This window comes from Dipteris shenzhenensis, chromosome 32, assembly GCF_047967505.1.
Source record: "Dipteris shenzhenensis isolate YYH24624 ecotype China chromosome 32, Dip_SZ_1.0, whole genome shotgun sequence".
NCBI classification, from domain to species: domain Eukaryota; kingdom Viridiplantae; phylum Streptophyta; class Polypodiopsida; order Gleicheniales; family Dipteridaceae; genus Dipteris; species Dipteris shenzhenensis.
In genome coordinates this window covers 14,895,773-14,913,723 of record NC_141627.1, presented here as the reverse complement: position 1 = coordinate 14,913,723, position 17,951 = coordinate 14,895,773, and the positions used below count along the sequence as shown (strand labels likewise).

General features: G+C 44.6%; 1 protein-coding gene across 2 annotated transcripts; it reads right to left on the bottom strand.

The window, feature by feature from the left end:
- Nucleotides 1-2,151: 2,151 nt before the first annotated feature.
- Nucleotides 2,152-16,743, bottom strand: LOC147880340 (uncharacterized). Of its 2 annotated transcripts, XM_087371068.1 has the most exons (10): nucleotides 15,852-16,743; nucleotides 15,328-15,525; nucleotides 15,029-15,238; nucleotides 14,835-14,924; nucleotides 14,534-14,737; nucleotides 14,231-14,443; nucleotides 4,019-4,197; nucleotides 3,659-3,902; nucleotides 3,320-3,572; nucleotides 2,155-3,208 (listed from the first exon to the last, which is right to left on the bottom strand). In XM_087371068.1, exons 1-10 carry the CDS (start codon nucleotides 16,704-16,706, stop codon nucleotides 2,994-2,996), a joined length of 2,661 nt encoding a protein of 886 aa, XP_087227194.1. In that variant the 5' UTR covers nucleotides 16,707-16,743; the 3' UTR covers nucleotides 2,155-2,993. The 2 variants fall into 2 exon arrangements, with proteins under 2 accessions (XP_087227195.1, XP_087227194.1); XM_087371069.1 differs by lacking the exons at nucleotides 3,659-3,902; nucleotides 4,019-4,197 and having other exon boundaries at nucleotides 2,152-3,208.
- Nucleotides 16,744-17,951: the final 1,208 nt, after the last annotated feature.

Sequence of the window (17,951 nt, the reverse complement as noted above, 5' to 3'; positions counted from 1 at the left end):
AAGTTCTTTGGATGCCATTCTTCTACTGAGTATATTGATCACCTATTCATGATTTGTAGAGAATCGAATAGGATTCAAGATGTAGTACACGAAAGGCTAGGATCTTTTGTGGAATATCTGGTTGTGAAGGAATGCTTGGATGTATAATGTTGAAATTTGTGATGCATGGCAACTCATCGGGCATTGGTGGATCCATACATGTCAAAAAGTGGTGGTGGAGTATAAAGATCTGTTGGAGCATATGTTCTCATGTCTCAAGAAGGATATTGCTATCACCATGGTTTCTAATACATGCCATTTTATACATGTCCTGCCCAAAAAACGTCTTACCCATCTAGTTGTGACTAAGGTAGCACCTCCACAACACTCCATCTATAGCATATGCATGATGTGAAGAGCTTCAACTCTTACAATATGTACCGTATGCAACAAACAATAAGAGGGCCCATATGAGTATGGCTATAATTATAAGGCCATGTCTTAAATAATATTGACCCTATAATTATAACTTGAAAATATTCATGGGGAGAAGAAATGCCATTGTGTTGCACAACACATGCAATACTATCAATGGTGCGTTCTAGTTCATGATGAAGTCCTTAGAATAAAGTTCATCTCAAAAATAGAACCAAAAAGAAGGGGGAGTCGCCCAAAAAAGTACTTTGCTCTACCTATCAACTTTGAGCAAGCTTTTTCTCGTGAACTAAGAAGATATCTATTTCTTGTCATCAAAAGGAACAAATCTATCCTTATTGCCCTATACATGTGTGGTTCTACGATTGCTAAAAATTTGATTACCACTACATGCTCAAATAAAGTTTGAAGCATCCACTCATAAAAGCACTCCAATAGAGATCAAAGGAGTGGATCAAAGGTTGTTAGGTCATTCACTTTTAGCATTTGTGCAGATCCATCTTTTCATTGTTGTGAAATGAAACATTTAGAAGCCGTGAGTTCTTTTCGCGCCAGTGAAGCAGTAGAATTCTCTCTAATCGCCAACCAAACAAGGCCGGGTAAAGTCAAGCACACAATGAGTCAACAAGAACAAATCAACAACCTTCAAAGGGAGAACCGTGAATTGAAAATGCAGATGGAGAATGTGCTTAAGTGCCTAGCCAAATTGGAGACCAAGCTGGAGAAGAAATCTAACCAAGAATGTATTCAAGAAGCTGTAAACCAATGTGTCAATGATCCTTCTTCACATGTTATTTCCAAGCTTGATAATTTAATTTCACAAGAGGTCAAATCAAAACTCAACAAGCATGTGGATTTAGCATTGGAGGAGAAAGCTAGAGAAAAACTTACACTTAATGTGCACGTTGGGGATCTGACGAAGCATTGGTAAAGGAGGATTTCAAAGTTCTTTTACCGTTTAAATAAAGTCTTGAAAACAAAGCAAACGCCATGCCAAGGCTCACTTCGGATACTTCGGTAGTTGAGGCACTTCAACGCACACCTCAAAATCATGCCACTGTCACATTCAAGACACGAGGCTCAAAAGAAAGGGGAATGGGAAGTATATCGTGAAGGCATAGCAATTTAAATCTAAACCAAAAGACTCTCAGTATCAAACTAATGTGTGGTCGACCACAGTTTCAAAATATTATGTAGGTTCCCCTAAATAATTAGAGCTGCATTTTGCACTCCTTGGGAGTTGCCATGTGCCCTCCCTAGGCAGATGTACTAATTTTTTTTGTGTCCCATAAACTGGTTGGTCTCCCGTGGACATTAATAGACTCTCTCTCTCTCTCTATATATATATATATTTATTTATATTTATATATATATATAGTACTTGCTTGATACCCTTGTCTCACAAGTTTTGCTGTAAGGGTTTGAGATGTGACGAGGTGACCTTTATCTAGACACCTTGAAAGACATGAAAATTTGCTATTGAATGGTCCATGGGTAGACACACAAGATTTAAAGATACTTCTGCAGCTTCTTCAATGCAGTAGTAGCCATCACTTAAAGATACTTCTGCAACTTCTTCAATACAGGAGTAGCCATCACTTACAGCACATGGTCATAAAAGACAAAATATGCAAGTCAAAAACTGATGGAATTCATGAAAACTGGATTAAATTCAACATCCTCTCAGTCCAAATATAGGAAGAACAAGTCCCATGCAGTAAATAAGTACCAGTGTGAATGCTCTCATAGCACGTTGATTATGGGGTACAAATTTCAAAACACACCAAAACATACTTTGATACATTCTGCAACTATACAGTTCATAAATGCTTACCATTCCTGCACCTGTTACTCCTCACAACTGGGTGACCCCACCTCCACTATGATTAGACAATCAAGTTTACAGTATCAATTTGTCTCAAGCCCGTTAGCATATCACAATACTTAGTGACTGAAATCCATAACTAGGATCTCAATCAGGCCCATAATATCATACAATATAGGCATGCAAATACCCTTGGATGGCTTCACATTAAGTATGACTGCATGTCAGAATCACTTTACAAATCCAACCGGACAGGCTTGAGAAATCTCATCCCATATGAATTTGTGCATTGCAAATGGGAAATGCTCTAGTGCGCATGCCATGCTTATTCTGGAATGAAGCTTGGCAAGTGAATGTCAGCATATATGCCATGTCAATGTCAAGGTGCTGCAATGACAGCTTATGATTAATGCGATTTCTTATATCTGCCAATCATGGACATATATGTCCTTGTCACCCAAAAGAGGTTCTTGGAAAGCGAATGTATGACAGGAAGACATGTACCATCGAGTGAGATTTCCTTCCTGACGCGTGTTTCTGTTGGGAACTGATTGACTCATAAAACCATAGAAAATGCTCCAGTGCAGCTGATGCCGGCCACTTTCACAGATCCCCACTTTGTAATACCACATCTTGGCATTACCTCTCACAACCGGCTATGCATTTATAAAAGGCAATTCAAGCCTCCAACCAATATCCCTCAAAAAACATGGGATAGTTCAATAATACAAATGCTGCCCGATCAATATTCTTTTCATTTCTGGAAACGCATAATGGGCCCCATTTTACGAGCAAAAGCAGATGGATCCCTATCCCATTCTGCGACCGACTGTTTCCCATCAAGATCGTCTGCTAGGCGCAGAGCTTGCCTTTGTAAAAGCATTAAAATAAACCTTTGACTAGTATTGACCATGCCTGGTAAAAGTTCAGAAATCAGCGGCATCATGGTACCTGCAGCTTCCACCATTTCTGAGACAAAATAAAACCTTAAGCAGTTATATACCTAAAAAGCTTACAAAACAAGTTACTTCAAGTGAATAACAGATTGTGATCTTTTGAAGGTTTTAAAGTTCAATTTACCTACTGTCCTTGTCCTCTGGGTAAGTTGAGGCTCAACCAAAACCCATAGTCTCTTTACAGTTTCCAAAGCTTGTTGATCCTCAACACTTAGGGTTGCGACACGACCTGAGCCAAAGAAAAATCCTGGCAGAGGAATAGGCCAAGACTTGGGATTCAAAAGAGCAGGGGGGAGTGAAACAATAGCTCGTGAAGCCAAATAATGCCAGATTTCTGCCACTGCATCACGTGAAAGTGCATCAACTGTACGGACAAGCTGCAATGCCAATTTACTTCTATTAATAAACATGCACGTTCTGGAAATTGAGAGGGACATGCTATTGTTTTCAGTGTTTGAGGTACCTCTGTCAATAATAGCTCCTGAAGGTAGCTACCATCATAGGCAAACATTGAATTCAAAATTTCTTTCATAGCAAAGTCAACAGGGGGCTGAAATCTCCTATTTCTGTTCTCGATACTCTTTGGTTTTACAGCTGTCAATTTCTGGAAGGATTGGAAGCCAATAATGATATTTTCCACCCTAGTAACATCCAGTTGATCCTTTCCAGCATACAGGAAATACTTCAAAGCAGCTCTTATCCTAGGACTGCAAAAAAAAAAACAAAAAATCAAATCTAGAAGCAGCTGAGTTAATGAGTTCCTGGTTTACAAAGAAAACCATGGATTATAAAAATCCAAAAAGGAATTAAAATGATGAACTACCTGTCATCTGTTACAAGACGCTTGCATAAGTACGGATAGCAGTCATTTACTATTGCATAGTCTGGGTCAACTGCTAGTCCAATGCCTTCCAGTACAGAAAATGCACGCAAAACCAGAGCAAAGTAAGGAGGAATGACAAACACATAATCTTTTGATATGCTGGAAAGATCCTCTGTAATCTGGAAAAACAGAAAGGTCGTTTATAAATCATGTAAGAACCACCAACCCAAACCTTATCTGTCAAACAGAAACAAATAAGAATCCATCCAGGCATTTTGCAGCTCATTTACAGTCCGCACTGAGGTACTGCTCCTCTCTCTCTCTCTCTCTCTAAGACGTCAGTTTTACCTAGCAGACTGTGCACTACACTGCCAAGTTGGAAGGCAATAGAGACAAGTGAGAACAGTTAAGAGCAAATGAGCAGTCAACCACTTAGACACGTCACAACGGAACATAAGCTGCATATGGAGGAAAATAATTAAACTTGCACACCGCAAATACAAAGGCCAGTGCTTGGCTATGTTTTTTGGGAGTTGTGCATTTCATTCCAAGTAAGGGAATTCAGTCTTGTATCTGCTAAAACCTCTTTCTCAGATATGGCCCAGCAAAATCAGAATGATTTCCAGTTCGATGGTCTTTCACAGGAAGACAAGTTGGATGGTACCAACTACTCCCTCTAGAGTTATATGGTACGCAATATTCTGATTTCTCGCAATTTATGGGATTATGTGAATGGGGGTGAGATCCGACCAGCAGGTATGGCACCTAATACCCCTCCCCAGCAAGGAGGTGGAAGAGGTCGTGCACAAGGTGCAGCTGCAGAACAAGTTGTTGGTGCAACTATAGCCACTACTCCAGAGCAGAAGAGATGGGATTCACGGGATGCCTTAGCTTTGTCATGCATCTCTCTTTCAGTGGAAAGATTTATCATTCCGCATATCCGGTCGTGTAAGACCTCGAAGGCAGCGTGGGATATCTTAGAAAGCATGTATGCAGCCCGGAATGATGCAAGGGTATCTTTCTTGAAAAGAGAGTTAAGTAATACACATATGGAAGAGGGTGACTCCATGTCCGTCCACCTCACAAAGCTACAGGATCTCAGAGAGCAATTATTGAACATTGATGAGATTATTCCTGATTCAGAGATGATTACCACCACTCTGAATTCTCTTCCTGAGTCTTATCTCATCTTTCATACCTCGCTGAACTTATCATTGAAGGGGGGTGCAAATCCTCTCACTTTTCATAAGTTGATAGGGCTTCTGCTTCAGGAAGAGCAAACCAGGAGAAACTTGGCTTCACGTGCAGGTGAACAAGCTATGCTCTCAAAGTTCAAGTCAAAAACAAAGGGCCAGGCAAAGACATCAGTAAATCAGCCTTCCAGTGGGTCAGGACAGCCTTCACAAAAGGCTAAAAATGATGCAAGTAAGCCCAAGAAGAAGGGTTTTTGTCATTACTGCAAAAAGCCAGGTCATCACATTGCAAAATGCAGGAAAAGGCTTGCAAAAGAGAAGAAAAACAGCTCTGGTATGGCTGTTTCAGATTCAGCTTCTCATGCATCTGACAATGGGGATGCTGCAGCCAACTTTGTTGGATAGGATTATGCCTTTTTATCTTGCATTTCAAATTCTAGGCTGGCTGCTCCAGATGCTCGGGATAGTACAGCCACTTGTAATGATGATACATATGCCTTTTTGACTTGCAGTTATGACCCCTCTACGGATGCATCAGTTTTCAGTGTCAATGAAACACTGAATACTTGGTATTTTGACAGCGGTGCCTCCAAGCATATCACTTCTAGGAAGTGTCTCTTTACTTCCTTGTATCCACCTCCCGTTGGTAAGAAAGTCACTTGTGCCAACAACTCGTCATATTCAGTACGTGGCACAGGAGAAGTTGAGCTTACCACCATTGATGGCTCAGTTTTCAGACTTTCAGATGTCTTGTATGTGCCTGGTATCACCAAGAATCTCCTTTCAGTATCCACTCTTAACAGGGCTAGATTTCAGGTCATCTTTGAGGATGACAAATGTGCTGTCCGAGACAGGGAAAATGATTATGCCTTGAGATTATCTGGTACTCTGCTGCGTGGGCTTTTTCAGCTTAATCTTTTTGAGAAAAAAGCAACCCATGCTCTTGCAGTTTCTACTCCTACTGCTGCCATGCAGAATGCAGCATTATGGCATGCCCGATATGGCCACATGCATTACAACAGCTTGATGACACTTCAGAAGCACTCTATGGTTGATGCATTGCCACCTCTTGAGATACCTCCTCCGCATGCCTGTGAAGGGTGCATTTAGGGCAAGATGCATAGATTCCCCTTCAAAAAGGATGGTTCAGTTAAAGCTGTCCGGAAATTACAGCTTATACACAGTGATGTCTGTGGTCCCATGAGGACTCCATCATTAGGTGGTCATCTCTACTTTGTTACTTTTATTGATGATTACTTCAATTTCACTTGGGTCTTTGGACTGAAGCGCAAATCAGAAGTGTTCATGGTGTTTAAACACTTTTCAGCCATGGTTGAAAATGAAACTGGACTCAAGATACAGACACTGCGCACAGAGAGAGGTGGGGAATACTTGTCTACAGATTTTGATGCTTTTCTGAAAGGCAAGGGTATTGTGCATCAGCTCACAGTGAGGCTGACCCCTCAGCAAAATGGCAAAGCTCAGAGGAAAAATAGAACTCTTATGGAGATGGACAGATGTATGCTGAAAAGCAAACACATGCCTCACAAATTCTGGCTTGAAGGTCTAATGTGTGCCAACTACATCTTAAATCGGGCTCCCACTAAGGCTTTGAAAACAAAAACTCCCTATGAGGTCTGGAATGGAAGAAAGCCTTCAGTGGATCATTTCCGAGTCTTTGGATGCCTTGCATATGCTCATGTGCCACTTGAATTTCAGCATAAGTTGTCAGATAAGGCAATTAAGTGCATATTTGTTGGGTACACTGCAGAAAGCAAGGGGTACCGTCTCTACAATCTTGCTACACACAAGATCATTGTCAGTAGAGATGTGATATTTGCAGAAAATTCAGCTCACACTTAGGCTGAATTTCATATGCCTTCTTCTTCAGAGGATGTTTTTGAGGGGATGCTACCCATTGCCTTGGGCTCCCCTGCTGATATTTCTGATGCAAATCAGAATTTACAGCCACCTCCCGATGCTCCAATTCAGCCACAGGATGTCTTGCCACCTCCACAGGCAATGGAACAGGTAGTTCAGCAAGAAATTGCAGACATACATGCAGCAAAAACAGTCCCAAACTGGCTGTTACAGACTCTCTGGGAGAGTAAGATTAATGCTCCATTACCTGGCAGGACTCGCAGTGCAGCAAGGCACATGGAAGGTGCTAATTCAGTGGAATCAGCATACGCAGGTACTCTTCTTGATGAGGAGGAGCCTGCAACATTCGAAGAAGCAAAGGACAATGTGCATTGGATGAATGCCATGCACGATGAGTTGCAGTCCATTAAGAAAAATCAGACTTGGGATGTTGTAGACTTGCCACCAGGTAAACATGCCATTGGCACACGATGGGTTTTCAAAGTGAAACGGAAGCCAGATGGCTCCATTGACAGATACAAGGCAAGGCTAGTTGCTTAAAGGCTATGCTCAGAAAAAGGGCATAGATTATGAAGAGACTTTTGCTCCTACATCCCGGATGACCACCATCCGATCTGTTATTGCAATGGCTGCACATTTTGAATGGAATGTTCATTAGTTGGACATAAAAACAGCCTTCTTAAATGGAGACTTGTTGGAAGAGGTTTATGTCAAACAACCTCCAGGCTTTGAAATTACAGCAAATGCACTTCAGGTATGCGAGCTAAACAAAGGTTTGTATGGGCTGAAACAGGCCTCTCGTGCATGGTATGCCAAGATTCATGCCTTTTTGACCAGCAAGGAGCTGCACAATAGTCCTACTGAGAGCACCCTCTACATCAAGACGGATGGGGGGGAAATTTTAATCATCCTTCTTTATGTCGATGACTTGCTGCTCACAGGGTCCAATGAAGATAATATTGCAGATTTCAAAGCTGATTTGCAGACCAACTTTGACATGTCAGATTTGGGACTGCTTCACTTTTATTTGGGGATCCAGTTCTCTCAAGAGAGACGTGGCACTGTTATGTCTCAGTCCAAGTATGTGCAGAAACTCTTGGACAGATTTAACATGCATGATTGTAAGCCCATAGCCACTCCCATGGAGCCGGGGCTGAAACTCACAATGCATGATGCAGGAGAATTAGTTGATGCCACACTTTACAGTCAGGCTGTTGGATGCCTCATATATCTCTGCAACACTAGACCTGATATTCAGTTTGCAGTATCTCATTGGCAGGCAGTTAAGCGCATCTTCCGTTATTTGCAAGGCACGAAGTCTTTTGGCTTGTTATTTCCCGGGGGAGACTACAGTGATTCTGATTGGGCTCGTGATTATGACACTAGGCAGTCCACTAGTGGCAATTGTTTCTTTTTGGGTAAATCTTGCATTTCCTAGCTGAGCAAGAAACAATCTACAGTGGCTACCTCATCATGTGAAGCTGAGTACAGGGCAGCTTTCACAGCAACAGTTGAATGTGTCTGGCTGTGACGTCTATTTGCTGATCTTCATCTGTCATTGGAGGGTCCTTCTCCAATTCTCACTGATAGTCATAGTGCCATTGCAGTGGCAAAGAATCCAGTGTTTCATGCTCGCACGAAGCACATTGAGGTTCACTATCACTACGTCAAAGAGAAGTTGCATGCAGGAGAGATCAGTATGATCTTTGTGTCCACACATGACAATGTTGCTGATATTTTCACCAAAGCACTACCACATGAAAAGTTTGAGGCATTTCGCAATGCCCTGAACTTATATCCGTTTGGTGATTAATCAGCCTTGTACATGACATTGGCATTGCAGGGGGGTGTTAGAATTATAGACATAATTCAGCAGTGACCAATGTAAATTTAATAAGCTAGTTAGGGGCACTTTTCCCTCTTTAAGAGGTTTTTCTCCCTAACCACAGTTAGTCCACTAACTATGGTTAGTGACTACTAAGGTTTTGTCACTAGGACAAAACCTTATCTCTCACTCTTTCAGTTGTACTCTCACACTCTTCTATTGCAACTAAGCTTTCAAGCTTTCAGCTCTTAGCTCACTCTCTTGCTCTCTCTCTCCCCCAAATCTTACAATGCATACCTACAAAAATGATGCGCTCCTCCTCAGACTTGGGGTAGAAGCGAAAATAGTCTTCCAGCTTCGTGAGCCACTCCTCCAACTCATTGGGAGTGCGAGTGTCCCCTTTAAACTTATGCACTGTGAGTTTGTCCTTCATATCCTTGGCTGCATAATTCTTGTGTGTGTAACCTCCAGAAGTGCAAGCATCATCACGCTTGAGGTTCACATAATCGGAGAAGGGCATCTCAAGTTTGATGGCCTCAGGTAGGGCCCTGTATGAACGCAAAGAATCTGCCAACATGTCATCAAAAGTGGCTTGCTACCCACTACCAACCCCCTGTTGCATAGAAGCTCCTGCCATCTGATGATGCACTGGCTGCGTCTGGCTATATGTGCTCGTTGGCGGAGCAATAGGTGCATCAACTCCGGACTGGGTCTCTCTGCCAAATGCATCTCTCCGAAATGATGGCATACCAAAGGGCTAAGAAGAGGGCTGACCTCTCTCCCATGGGTGTGGGCTACCATATAAACCCAAGCCAACTCCAGGCATACTCACTAGTGCGGTGAAAGGAGCACTAGCCGGATGCACACCAACGGGTCGGCCCAAAAGAGACGGCTCAGCCTGCATAGATGCAGAAAGCTAAGAGCCAAAAGATGGCCTTACATCCTACAAGAAGGTGCTCTGTGGCACAAAAAATGCATCATCTATGTCATCTATGTCCAGATAATCCCCAAGCTGGGGTACATGCAATGGTCCAGAAGACTGATGCTCATAGGCACGACGTGCATCTACCATAAAACCCCTGCGTGGAGCAGACAAAACATCTTGATTGTCTGAATGGTCCCCTTGCTGGGGTGCGGGCTGCTTACCCTTATCCTGCATAGCAATGGCAAATGTGATCTGCTGACCAATTTGCTGTCCCATCTGGACAAGAGCCATATCCTGCATAGCCATGGCTGTGCTAAGCTGCTGGCTGAAATCCTGTCCTATCTGGCAGAAAGCACCCTGAAGCATAGAGGAAAGGGCATCATCCAGAAACTACGTCTGCACTACCTGCACTTTCCGGAATGCAAGAGAGAGAGGCTGAGTGGAAGGAACCTCTACACCACCAGTGGATGCAACCACTATGGCAAGCACTTGCTCATACTGAGTAGCCTCATCAGAGTCATGCAATATATCACAAGGAACACGCTTCGGTGCCATGGTGACTGGCCCTGGAGAGAGAACTCGAATGTAGGCAAGGATAAATGGATAACAAAAACCCTGCTGTAATGAACCCCAAAGATAGGGTGTGGAAAACACGAAAATATCGATGGAGAGGCTCAGAAGAAAGGTCGTCAAAGAAGCTTCAAAACGGGGCGAAAATGGCTCCAAACGGGCTCTGAAAGGCCCCTAAAAAGAGGCTGAAAGTGAACTCTTTTTTTGTGGGGGGGGGGGGGGGGGGGGAGTCCCCTAACTCACCTAGGACAGTTAGTACAGTAACAACCTAAGACTCCTATGGCAGTTAGGACTGTTGGTTAGTCTAACCTAACCAACCCATGAGGTACTCAACCCTAGTTAGTTTGACCCAACCTAACCAAACCAAACTAACTAAACCTAAACAAAATAACTCAACCTACTAACTAGCTAGACCTAACCAAACCTAACCAAGTAACTAACCTAGCCCAACCTAAACCCCAACTAGCTGAATCTTAGCAACTACTAAGGTCTCCAACAACGCAGCGCCGACGAAAGGGCGACGTCAATGGCACGGGCGGAGAAGGCACGAGCGCGGCGTGGGCGCCAAGATGGTGACGGGTTGCAGGCACGGCGCCAGGATGGTGACGGGCTTTGGCGGCTGACGGGCTGAGGGCCTGAGCGACGGATGGGCAACAACGCCAGAGATGCACGCTATGGCGGCTGACGGGCTAAGGGCCTGAGCGACGGATGGGCTGCAGATTGAGATCGTTGGGTAAATCCGTGCATGGCAGGTTATGGCGGCTAACGAACTGAGGGCCTGAGCAAGGATGGGCTGCAGATCGAGACCGTTGGGTACACCCTTGTAGCGCAGCTCTTGAACAGACGGGCTGCTCACAATCGATTTGTCTGGCAGCCGCGTACTGTCTTGGGAACAAGAAGCCCTTTTTTTGAGCTCACGAAAACGTGTATTTTGATGTTGTTTTCAGGAGACCCAGTTGTAGAGTGGCTTGGCAAATGCTATCTCCTGCCACAGCTTGATGATTTTGAAGCCCTTGGTGATGCTGGCGTCCAACAATGTAGAGAAGGGGTGAAGGGGAAGCGAAGGTGCCAGAGATCGGAGCTCTAATACCAATGTAGAGAAGGGGTAGGGACAAATTTGGAGAAAGGGGAATAGAGGAGCAGAAGGGAGAGAGAGAGAGAGGGGGGAAGAGGGAGAGGAAAGGGTAGGAGAGAGAGAATGGGGTATGAGAGAGGGAGAGATTGAGAGGGAGTAGGGAAGAGAGAGAGAGAAGGTGAGCATAGGCAAAGAAGGAGGAAGGGAGAGTAGATAGGATTAGATGTCACATCCAAAAAGTACATAGTAGTGGGTGGATGGAGACTTATATAGCCCCTCCACATTAAAGGGCCTCTAACTTGGCCTCTTTTTCCCCTTCATTACACCTCTTGTCTTCACCCATGTGCATTTACACATTGCGGCAAGGTTGGGGGGGGCGGGGGGGGGTGGGTTTTCTCTGGCAGTCATTGTCACCAGCAATTGATGGGTCTACGAGTCTTCCATTATGGACCCATCCAGCATAGCAGTTCTCATGCGAGCATTCAAGGAGCAGGATCATCTCCTTGAGCAAAATCGGATCCTTTATGAGCTCTTGCGCAAACGGGAAGAGAAGACAAAGGAGGATGCAACAACATTGGACCATTTTCAACCTATACTAGAATAGGAATGCCTTGAGGCGGGCATGCATTGGGCCAGACGTTGTTGACTTGGTAGCATTTGGGGTCCAGCACAGGTGAGACCGAGAGGAGATGCTCTTACAGCGAAGTGGACTATCCTCCCGCGGTGCCAACAGATAGTTCTTCATCTACAAGCAGTCCTTTACTACTCAGGAGTCTTCCATCTCAGAGCACAGTTCAACGGACGATTTTGTAGCCATTCTGACATTGGCTTCTCTTGGGTAAGGCTACTGAAAAGGCTTGTGCTATCCCAGGGCATGCAGCGGAGCTGCGTGAGTGTGAGAGATGAAGGGAAGATGGAAATCTGAGCTATGGAGCTTGAGAGATCAATATGAAAGCTGAGAGAGATGGAGCTAAAGAGAGCTGTGAAAGAACTGGGGAAAGAGCTGAAAATTGTAAAAGAAAGCTGCTGAACAGGAACCCCAAACCTCAACTCCGAGCCGGGCTATGGTGCTTTGTGGACACCTTCCTGGATCACCCTTAGGGACTGCTGAACTGATTGCTGTCTTGCAGGGGACTTTTGGAAGGGCTAAGGGCTGCACCGAAGTGGAGAACTGAAGACTTTGCTGGGGAGCTGGATGAGAAATGAAGGCAGCACACCCCCCCCCGGTCCCTCTTTTACATAGGGAGTCAGCCAACTAGCCTGAAACAGGCCGACCAGCCAGTCAGCTGGTTGGCTGGCTGGTTGGGCTCAATCCCAAGCCCTTAGCTGCCTAGGGAAGGGCACAGGGCAGCCTATAAAGGCAGCCCATTCTCCGTTGATGGGGACCTTCTTTGAACCTTTGTGCGAGGCGTATGTGTATGCACCATAAGAGAGAGTGTGAGATAAGGGTTAGAGAGAGAATGTGGTCGACACCAAATTGGAGCTATGGAGCTTGAGAGATCAATATGAAAGCTGAGAGAGATGGAACTAAAGAGAGCTGTGAAAGAACTGGGGAAAGAGCTGAAAATTGTAAAAGAAAGCTGCTGAACAGGAACCCCAAACCTCAACTCCGAGCCGGGCTATGGTGCTTTGTGGACACCTTCCTGGATCACCCTTAGGGACTGCTGAACTGATTGCTGTCTTGCAGGGGACTTTTGGAAGGGCTAAGGGCTGCACCGAAGTGGAGAACTGAAGACTTTGCTGGGGAGCTGGATGAGAAATGAAGGCAGCACCCCCCCCCCCCCCCCCCCCGGGTCCCTCTTTTACATAGGGAGTCAGCCAACTAGCCTGAAACAGGCCGACCAGCCAGTCAGCTGGTTGGCTGGCTGGTTGGGCTCAATCCCAAGCCCTTAGCTGCCTAGGGAAGGGCACAGGGAAGCCTATAAAGGCAGCCCATTCTCCGTTGATGGGGACCTTCTTTGAACCTTTGTGCGAGGCGTATGTGTATGCACCATAAGAGAGAGTGTGAGATAAGGGTTAGAGAGAGAATGTAGTCAACACCAAATTGGATCCCTGTACCCACTTAAAACTAGTGTCTTGTGGTCGGATTCGTATAAGTTTTAGACCAATACTGCCACCGAGTCACTGCTTCACCGGTTAGATGAGGGGCAGCTTGGTGGACTTTGTCTTGTTTGTTTTGAATACGAGCTAATGGAAAATGAGCTACAAATTGATGAATAAGCTGCCAAATGGCTGAATGGTTGCACTTACCGTCATATTTCGTGAATTAGGAGTGGACCGGGTGAGTGGAGTAACCTTTGGTGCGGTTGAACCCAAGGATGAAGCAGTGCTCATGTTAGCTTGCATAGTAGCCACCTTACTCAGATATTTCTTACTGTGGTATTTTCAGCACTCCTACTCCAACTTTAAGAGAGCATTGAAAGGTACACCTTATTGGAACTGCTTTCTTTTTCACGAAGTCTTTCTGTAATACCAGTGTGCAGAATCATTTTCAAGTTGTAAAAGTGGGAAAAAGGAAGAGGATTATAGTCAATCTCTGTCCAGAGATAGTCATGCGTAAAAAAAGGGGCATGAGGTTCAGGCAAGGGCTTTAGCTATTTTTAATACATCAATGTCCTCACATATCGGCTTTTGCGTCTTAAGGCATATCGATTAATATATTGTTATCTACACAAAAAGGTGACTACTCCATTAAAGCTGGCAATGTACACAGCCCTAGCACAGACAGAAACAGAGAGAACACCTGCTGAAAATTTACTTTCCGAGCACCTCCACCTTGCACAAGTTGCCCTAAAACACGACTGAGCTGAGGCACCACCGATGCAGTCTTCACAGGGTCAACCAATTCTGGGGGCACAAAACCCAATTTTACCAAATCCTCTGCAACGCATGCATAATCAGAATTCACCAGATGGGAGATGTAGTCAATGAACGCATACTTCTGTTCCGTGCTTATCTGTAAAACAAGCAGGCAAAATAAGGCTCCGTAAGGCAACCAATATAAAGCAAAACACTAGGTAATGTTAAAACGCCCTTGTTATGATACCTGTGTCATCAGCCCATAGTCCAAGACACAAAGACAACCATTCTGGGTCCGCAAAAGATTGCCAGGATGAGGGTCAGAATGGAGAAAGCCACTCTCGAGAAGTTGCATGAGATAGCAATTCAAAGCAGTTTTAACAAGCAGCACTAAATCCTCTGCCTTGCTTTCGGATAACTTCTCCCCCTCCACCCATTCTGTTGTAAGCACCTGTGAACAATCAATTTAACTTAATCAAACCAGCTGTATCACTTTGTAGTGTGCACAACTTTTCACAAAGTTAAGCAATGTTCAGATAGATCTACACCTTGCGTGACGTATACTGCATGTAAACTGCAGGCACGACAATGTTAGGCAAAGTTTTCATGTTCTCAGCAAATTGCAGAGCATTTTTCCCCTGCATTCGTACATCTGAAAGATTAAAAAATGGCTGAAACATTGAAAATGTTAAGCTGGAAAAAGCGTAGAACAATGATAGCAATCTGCCAACCCATGATATACCTCTTGCACATAATCAAGCTCGTCAAAAAAACGGTAAGCCCAATTATCTAGAAGGGCAACCAAATTCGACCGAACATTAGGGATGGACTGGGCTATTTGAGCAGAAGTCCGCAGTAAGTACAAGTCCCTAGATATTCCTTCCAGCACTCCAGGCCTCTGTACCTTTATAGCAACAACCTCTCCTGAGTCTCTCAATGTAGCTTTATATACCTGTTATCATACATCCGACTTGGTTAGATTGATAATAGCAGCATCGGTACTTCCTTCCCAAACAACGTAGCAGCAAACGTCTTCTGCACCTGTCCCAGAGAAGCAGCAGCAATAGGCTCGTACGAGATTTCAGCAAAAATCTCTTCTACAGGTTTGCCCAAACCCTCCAATATCAGTTCTTTTGCCTCATCCGTAGAAAAGGGGGGAACTCGATCTTGTAGTTTTTGGAGCTCCTCAAGATAGGCAACTGGCAGGATATCAGGACGAATGCTCAATGCTTGACCAATCTGGAAAGCGTGCACCAATTTTATCAATGAGCAGTACACAATAACTGTAATAACTTGATTGTCACTTGCAGAATATAAACAAAAGTTTATCATGTTCGGCACCACTTGGCAGAACTTAGTGGCCTAGTTGGTGTCATATTTGTCCGGCGTATATGACTATACGTAGTTTGCGTACTTGAAGGTCGTCGCTAATGAAACATGAAAACTGCTTGGTATAACTTAGGGGCCTAGCTGGTGTGAAATAGTTGTTCAGCTTGAATGACCAAACGTATTGCCTATTGAATCTAACCGCTTCGTTAAACGGAAAGAAATATCACGTCAAATACCTTAATGGTAGTCGGTCCAAGCTTTGTGATAAGCCCCACAAGCTGAGCAGCTCGCAACTTCTCGTTCTCTTTATCCAACCCCAAGGACTTGTCAATCAAAAGCGTCGCAGCGAAGGTGGAGAATGCAAAAGCTACTTCGAATGACCTGGAAACGACGTCGAGGGGTCGTTTTTTGAAATATGTCTCAATGGCGTTGGGATCGTACCTTGAGGGAAGGTCCTCCCCCTCCACAAATTTGTTGTTCTTGGCATCAATTCTTGCAAATACCAAAATAAAAACAGAACTAATAACGATGGGGATGAGTATGTTCGCAACAGGGGCAAACTCAGCCTGTAAAGTACCATACGGATCTCCTAAAGCCGAGCAGATTTCATCCAGCACTTGAACGGCCGATATTGAAAGCTTTGCCACTGATTTCGACAGAATGGAAGGATCCAGAGGTGCGTCTGAAACAACCCGCTGAAGCTGAGCTACGACCTGGGTACTCGCAAAATCCAGTCGCTGCAAGAGCACGTCAATTGTATGAAGGCTGGGCAAACTGAAGCTACCAATATGCGAAGGAATTGCGGAAAGGAGGTGAGGGGGGGGGAGGGAAGAAAGCGAAGGTGGGCGATGGAGGAAGGGGGTGGCAAAATTGAGGTTGCAAAGGTCTGGGATCGAAGCCAAATGAAGGGGTGGCGAAGCAAGTGGAATCTTGAAGAGGGGCAAGGGGGGAAGAAAGCTGGAAATGGGCAGAAATCTACGAGGGAAAAGGATTCTGTGAGAATGTAGATGGCGAGGGTGAAGAGGAGGTGCTGAAGATGATGATGAAGAAGAACAACAAAGTCCATTCGCATAGCACACATGCTCCATCATGCCTCTCTCTATCTCTGTACTCCTACACTTTGATCAATGCTCTTTCTCTCTTTGAGACCTAAGCTCCTTGGCATATTTATATATAACATGGCTCCTTTTCCTTTTATTATTTGCCACCCTTTCTTCTCTCCTTACGTGGTTCTTCATGCATCTACCATTCTCCACCCTTTCCTCTCTTCTCACCCCTAACCCAGGTTTCATGTGAGGCTCGGCTATGAGAGAAAAAAATTCAATTGGCCGTTGGGGGAGGCCGGTGAAGGGTTTGGGGAGAGGGATCAATTGGCGGAGAGAAAAAATGCCACATTTCCCTCGTGATGACCTTCTGGAGCTCTTTGAACCGCCATCGAAGCGATATAAATAGAGCCTGTGCCCAGCTCCCTACACCAGCCTCCGTGCTCCACCTCGAATGAAACCCGTGCTTCGTATGGCTTCTCTGCATCGTATGCTGGTGGCAATCAGCTGGGACAAGTGGCAAGTCCCTGGAGGGGAAATCGTCCCCAAAGTACCGTTGCTCCATCGGAATCGTGCAATCGAGCAACATACTCCAATACACTGAAGTATGTTGCTGCAGGCTGGGCTTCCAGTCGTAGACAGCGGAGAATCAAAGGGATAAGGCCCATGGTGACGAAGGCAAGCGAGCAGTGAGGGAGGAGCATGTCGCAACTTGGCTCTCGATCCATTTCTGGGATTCAGGGTGGAAGGACGCACGTTGGGGGGATGAGGGACGGGAGGGCGCAAAGGAGTAGTAGAGCTACCAACTGTAGGGTTGGAGCTGGTTTGGACAGATTGCAATGAAGCTCTAATGAATTAGAGGGGAGAGATTGCAAGCCACGAGGCGGAGGGGAAAGGGCGGGGGATGGAGGTTAATTAGATTAGCTAAATTTAGATTAATTTACATTAAGGGTTTAGCTTAGGTTAATGTTTAAATTAAATCACCAATGAATTTTGTCAATGAAACATGTAAAATTTTTAACTTTTGTCAATCCAATCCAATTCTGAATGCCAAGACAATTGAAACGAAAAATTACAAACCCAATGCAAAAATTTTGATGCAAATCCGATGCTCCAGCACAAAGTTAGAGAATTTTTAGAATTGGTACACCCATTAGGACACAGAACATGTTGTTCATTCTTAATTCTGATAGTTATATGTCAGTGAAAAGTCTTGAAGTTGAAGCACCCAAAAATGTTTTTCAGTGAACACTCCCCACCACACACACACACCCCCCTTTCACCCATCATTAA

Coding starts and splice junctions, on each gene's coding strand:
- LOC147880340 (XM_087371068.1), bottom strand. CDS start 16,706: ATGATGGAGCATGTGTGCTATGCGAATGGACTTTGTTGTTCTTCTTCA. Junction 14,925..15,028: donor AGCTTGATTATGTGCAAGAG/GTATATCATGGG, acceptor GTACGAATGCAG/GGGAAAAATGCTCTGCAATT. Junction 4,198..14,230: donor GGAAAGTAAATTTTCAGCAG/GTGTTCTCTCTG, acceptor CTGTTTTTCCAG/ATTACAGAGGATCTTTCCAG.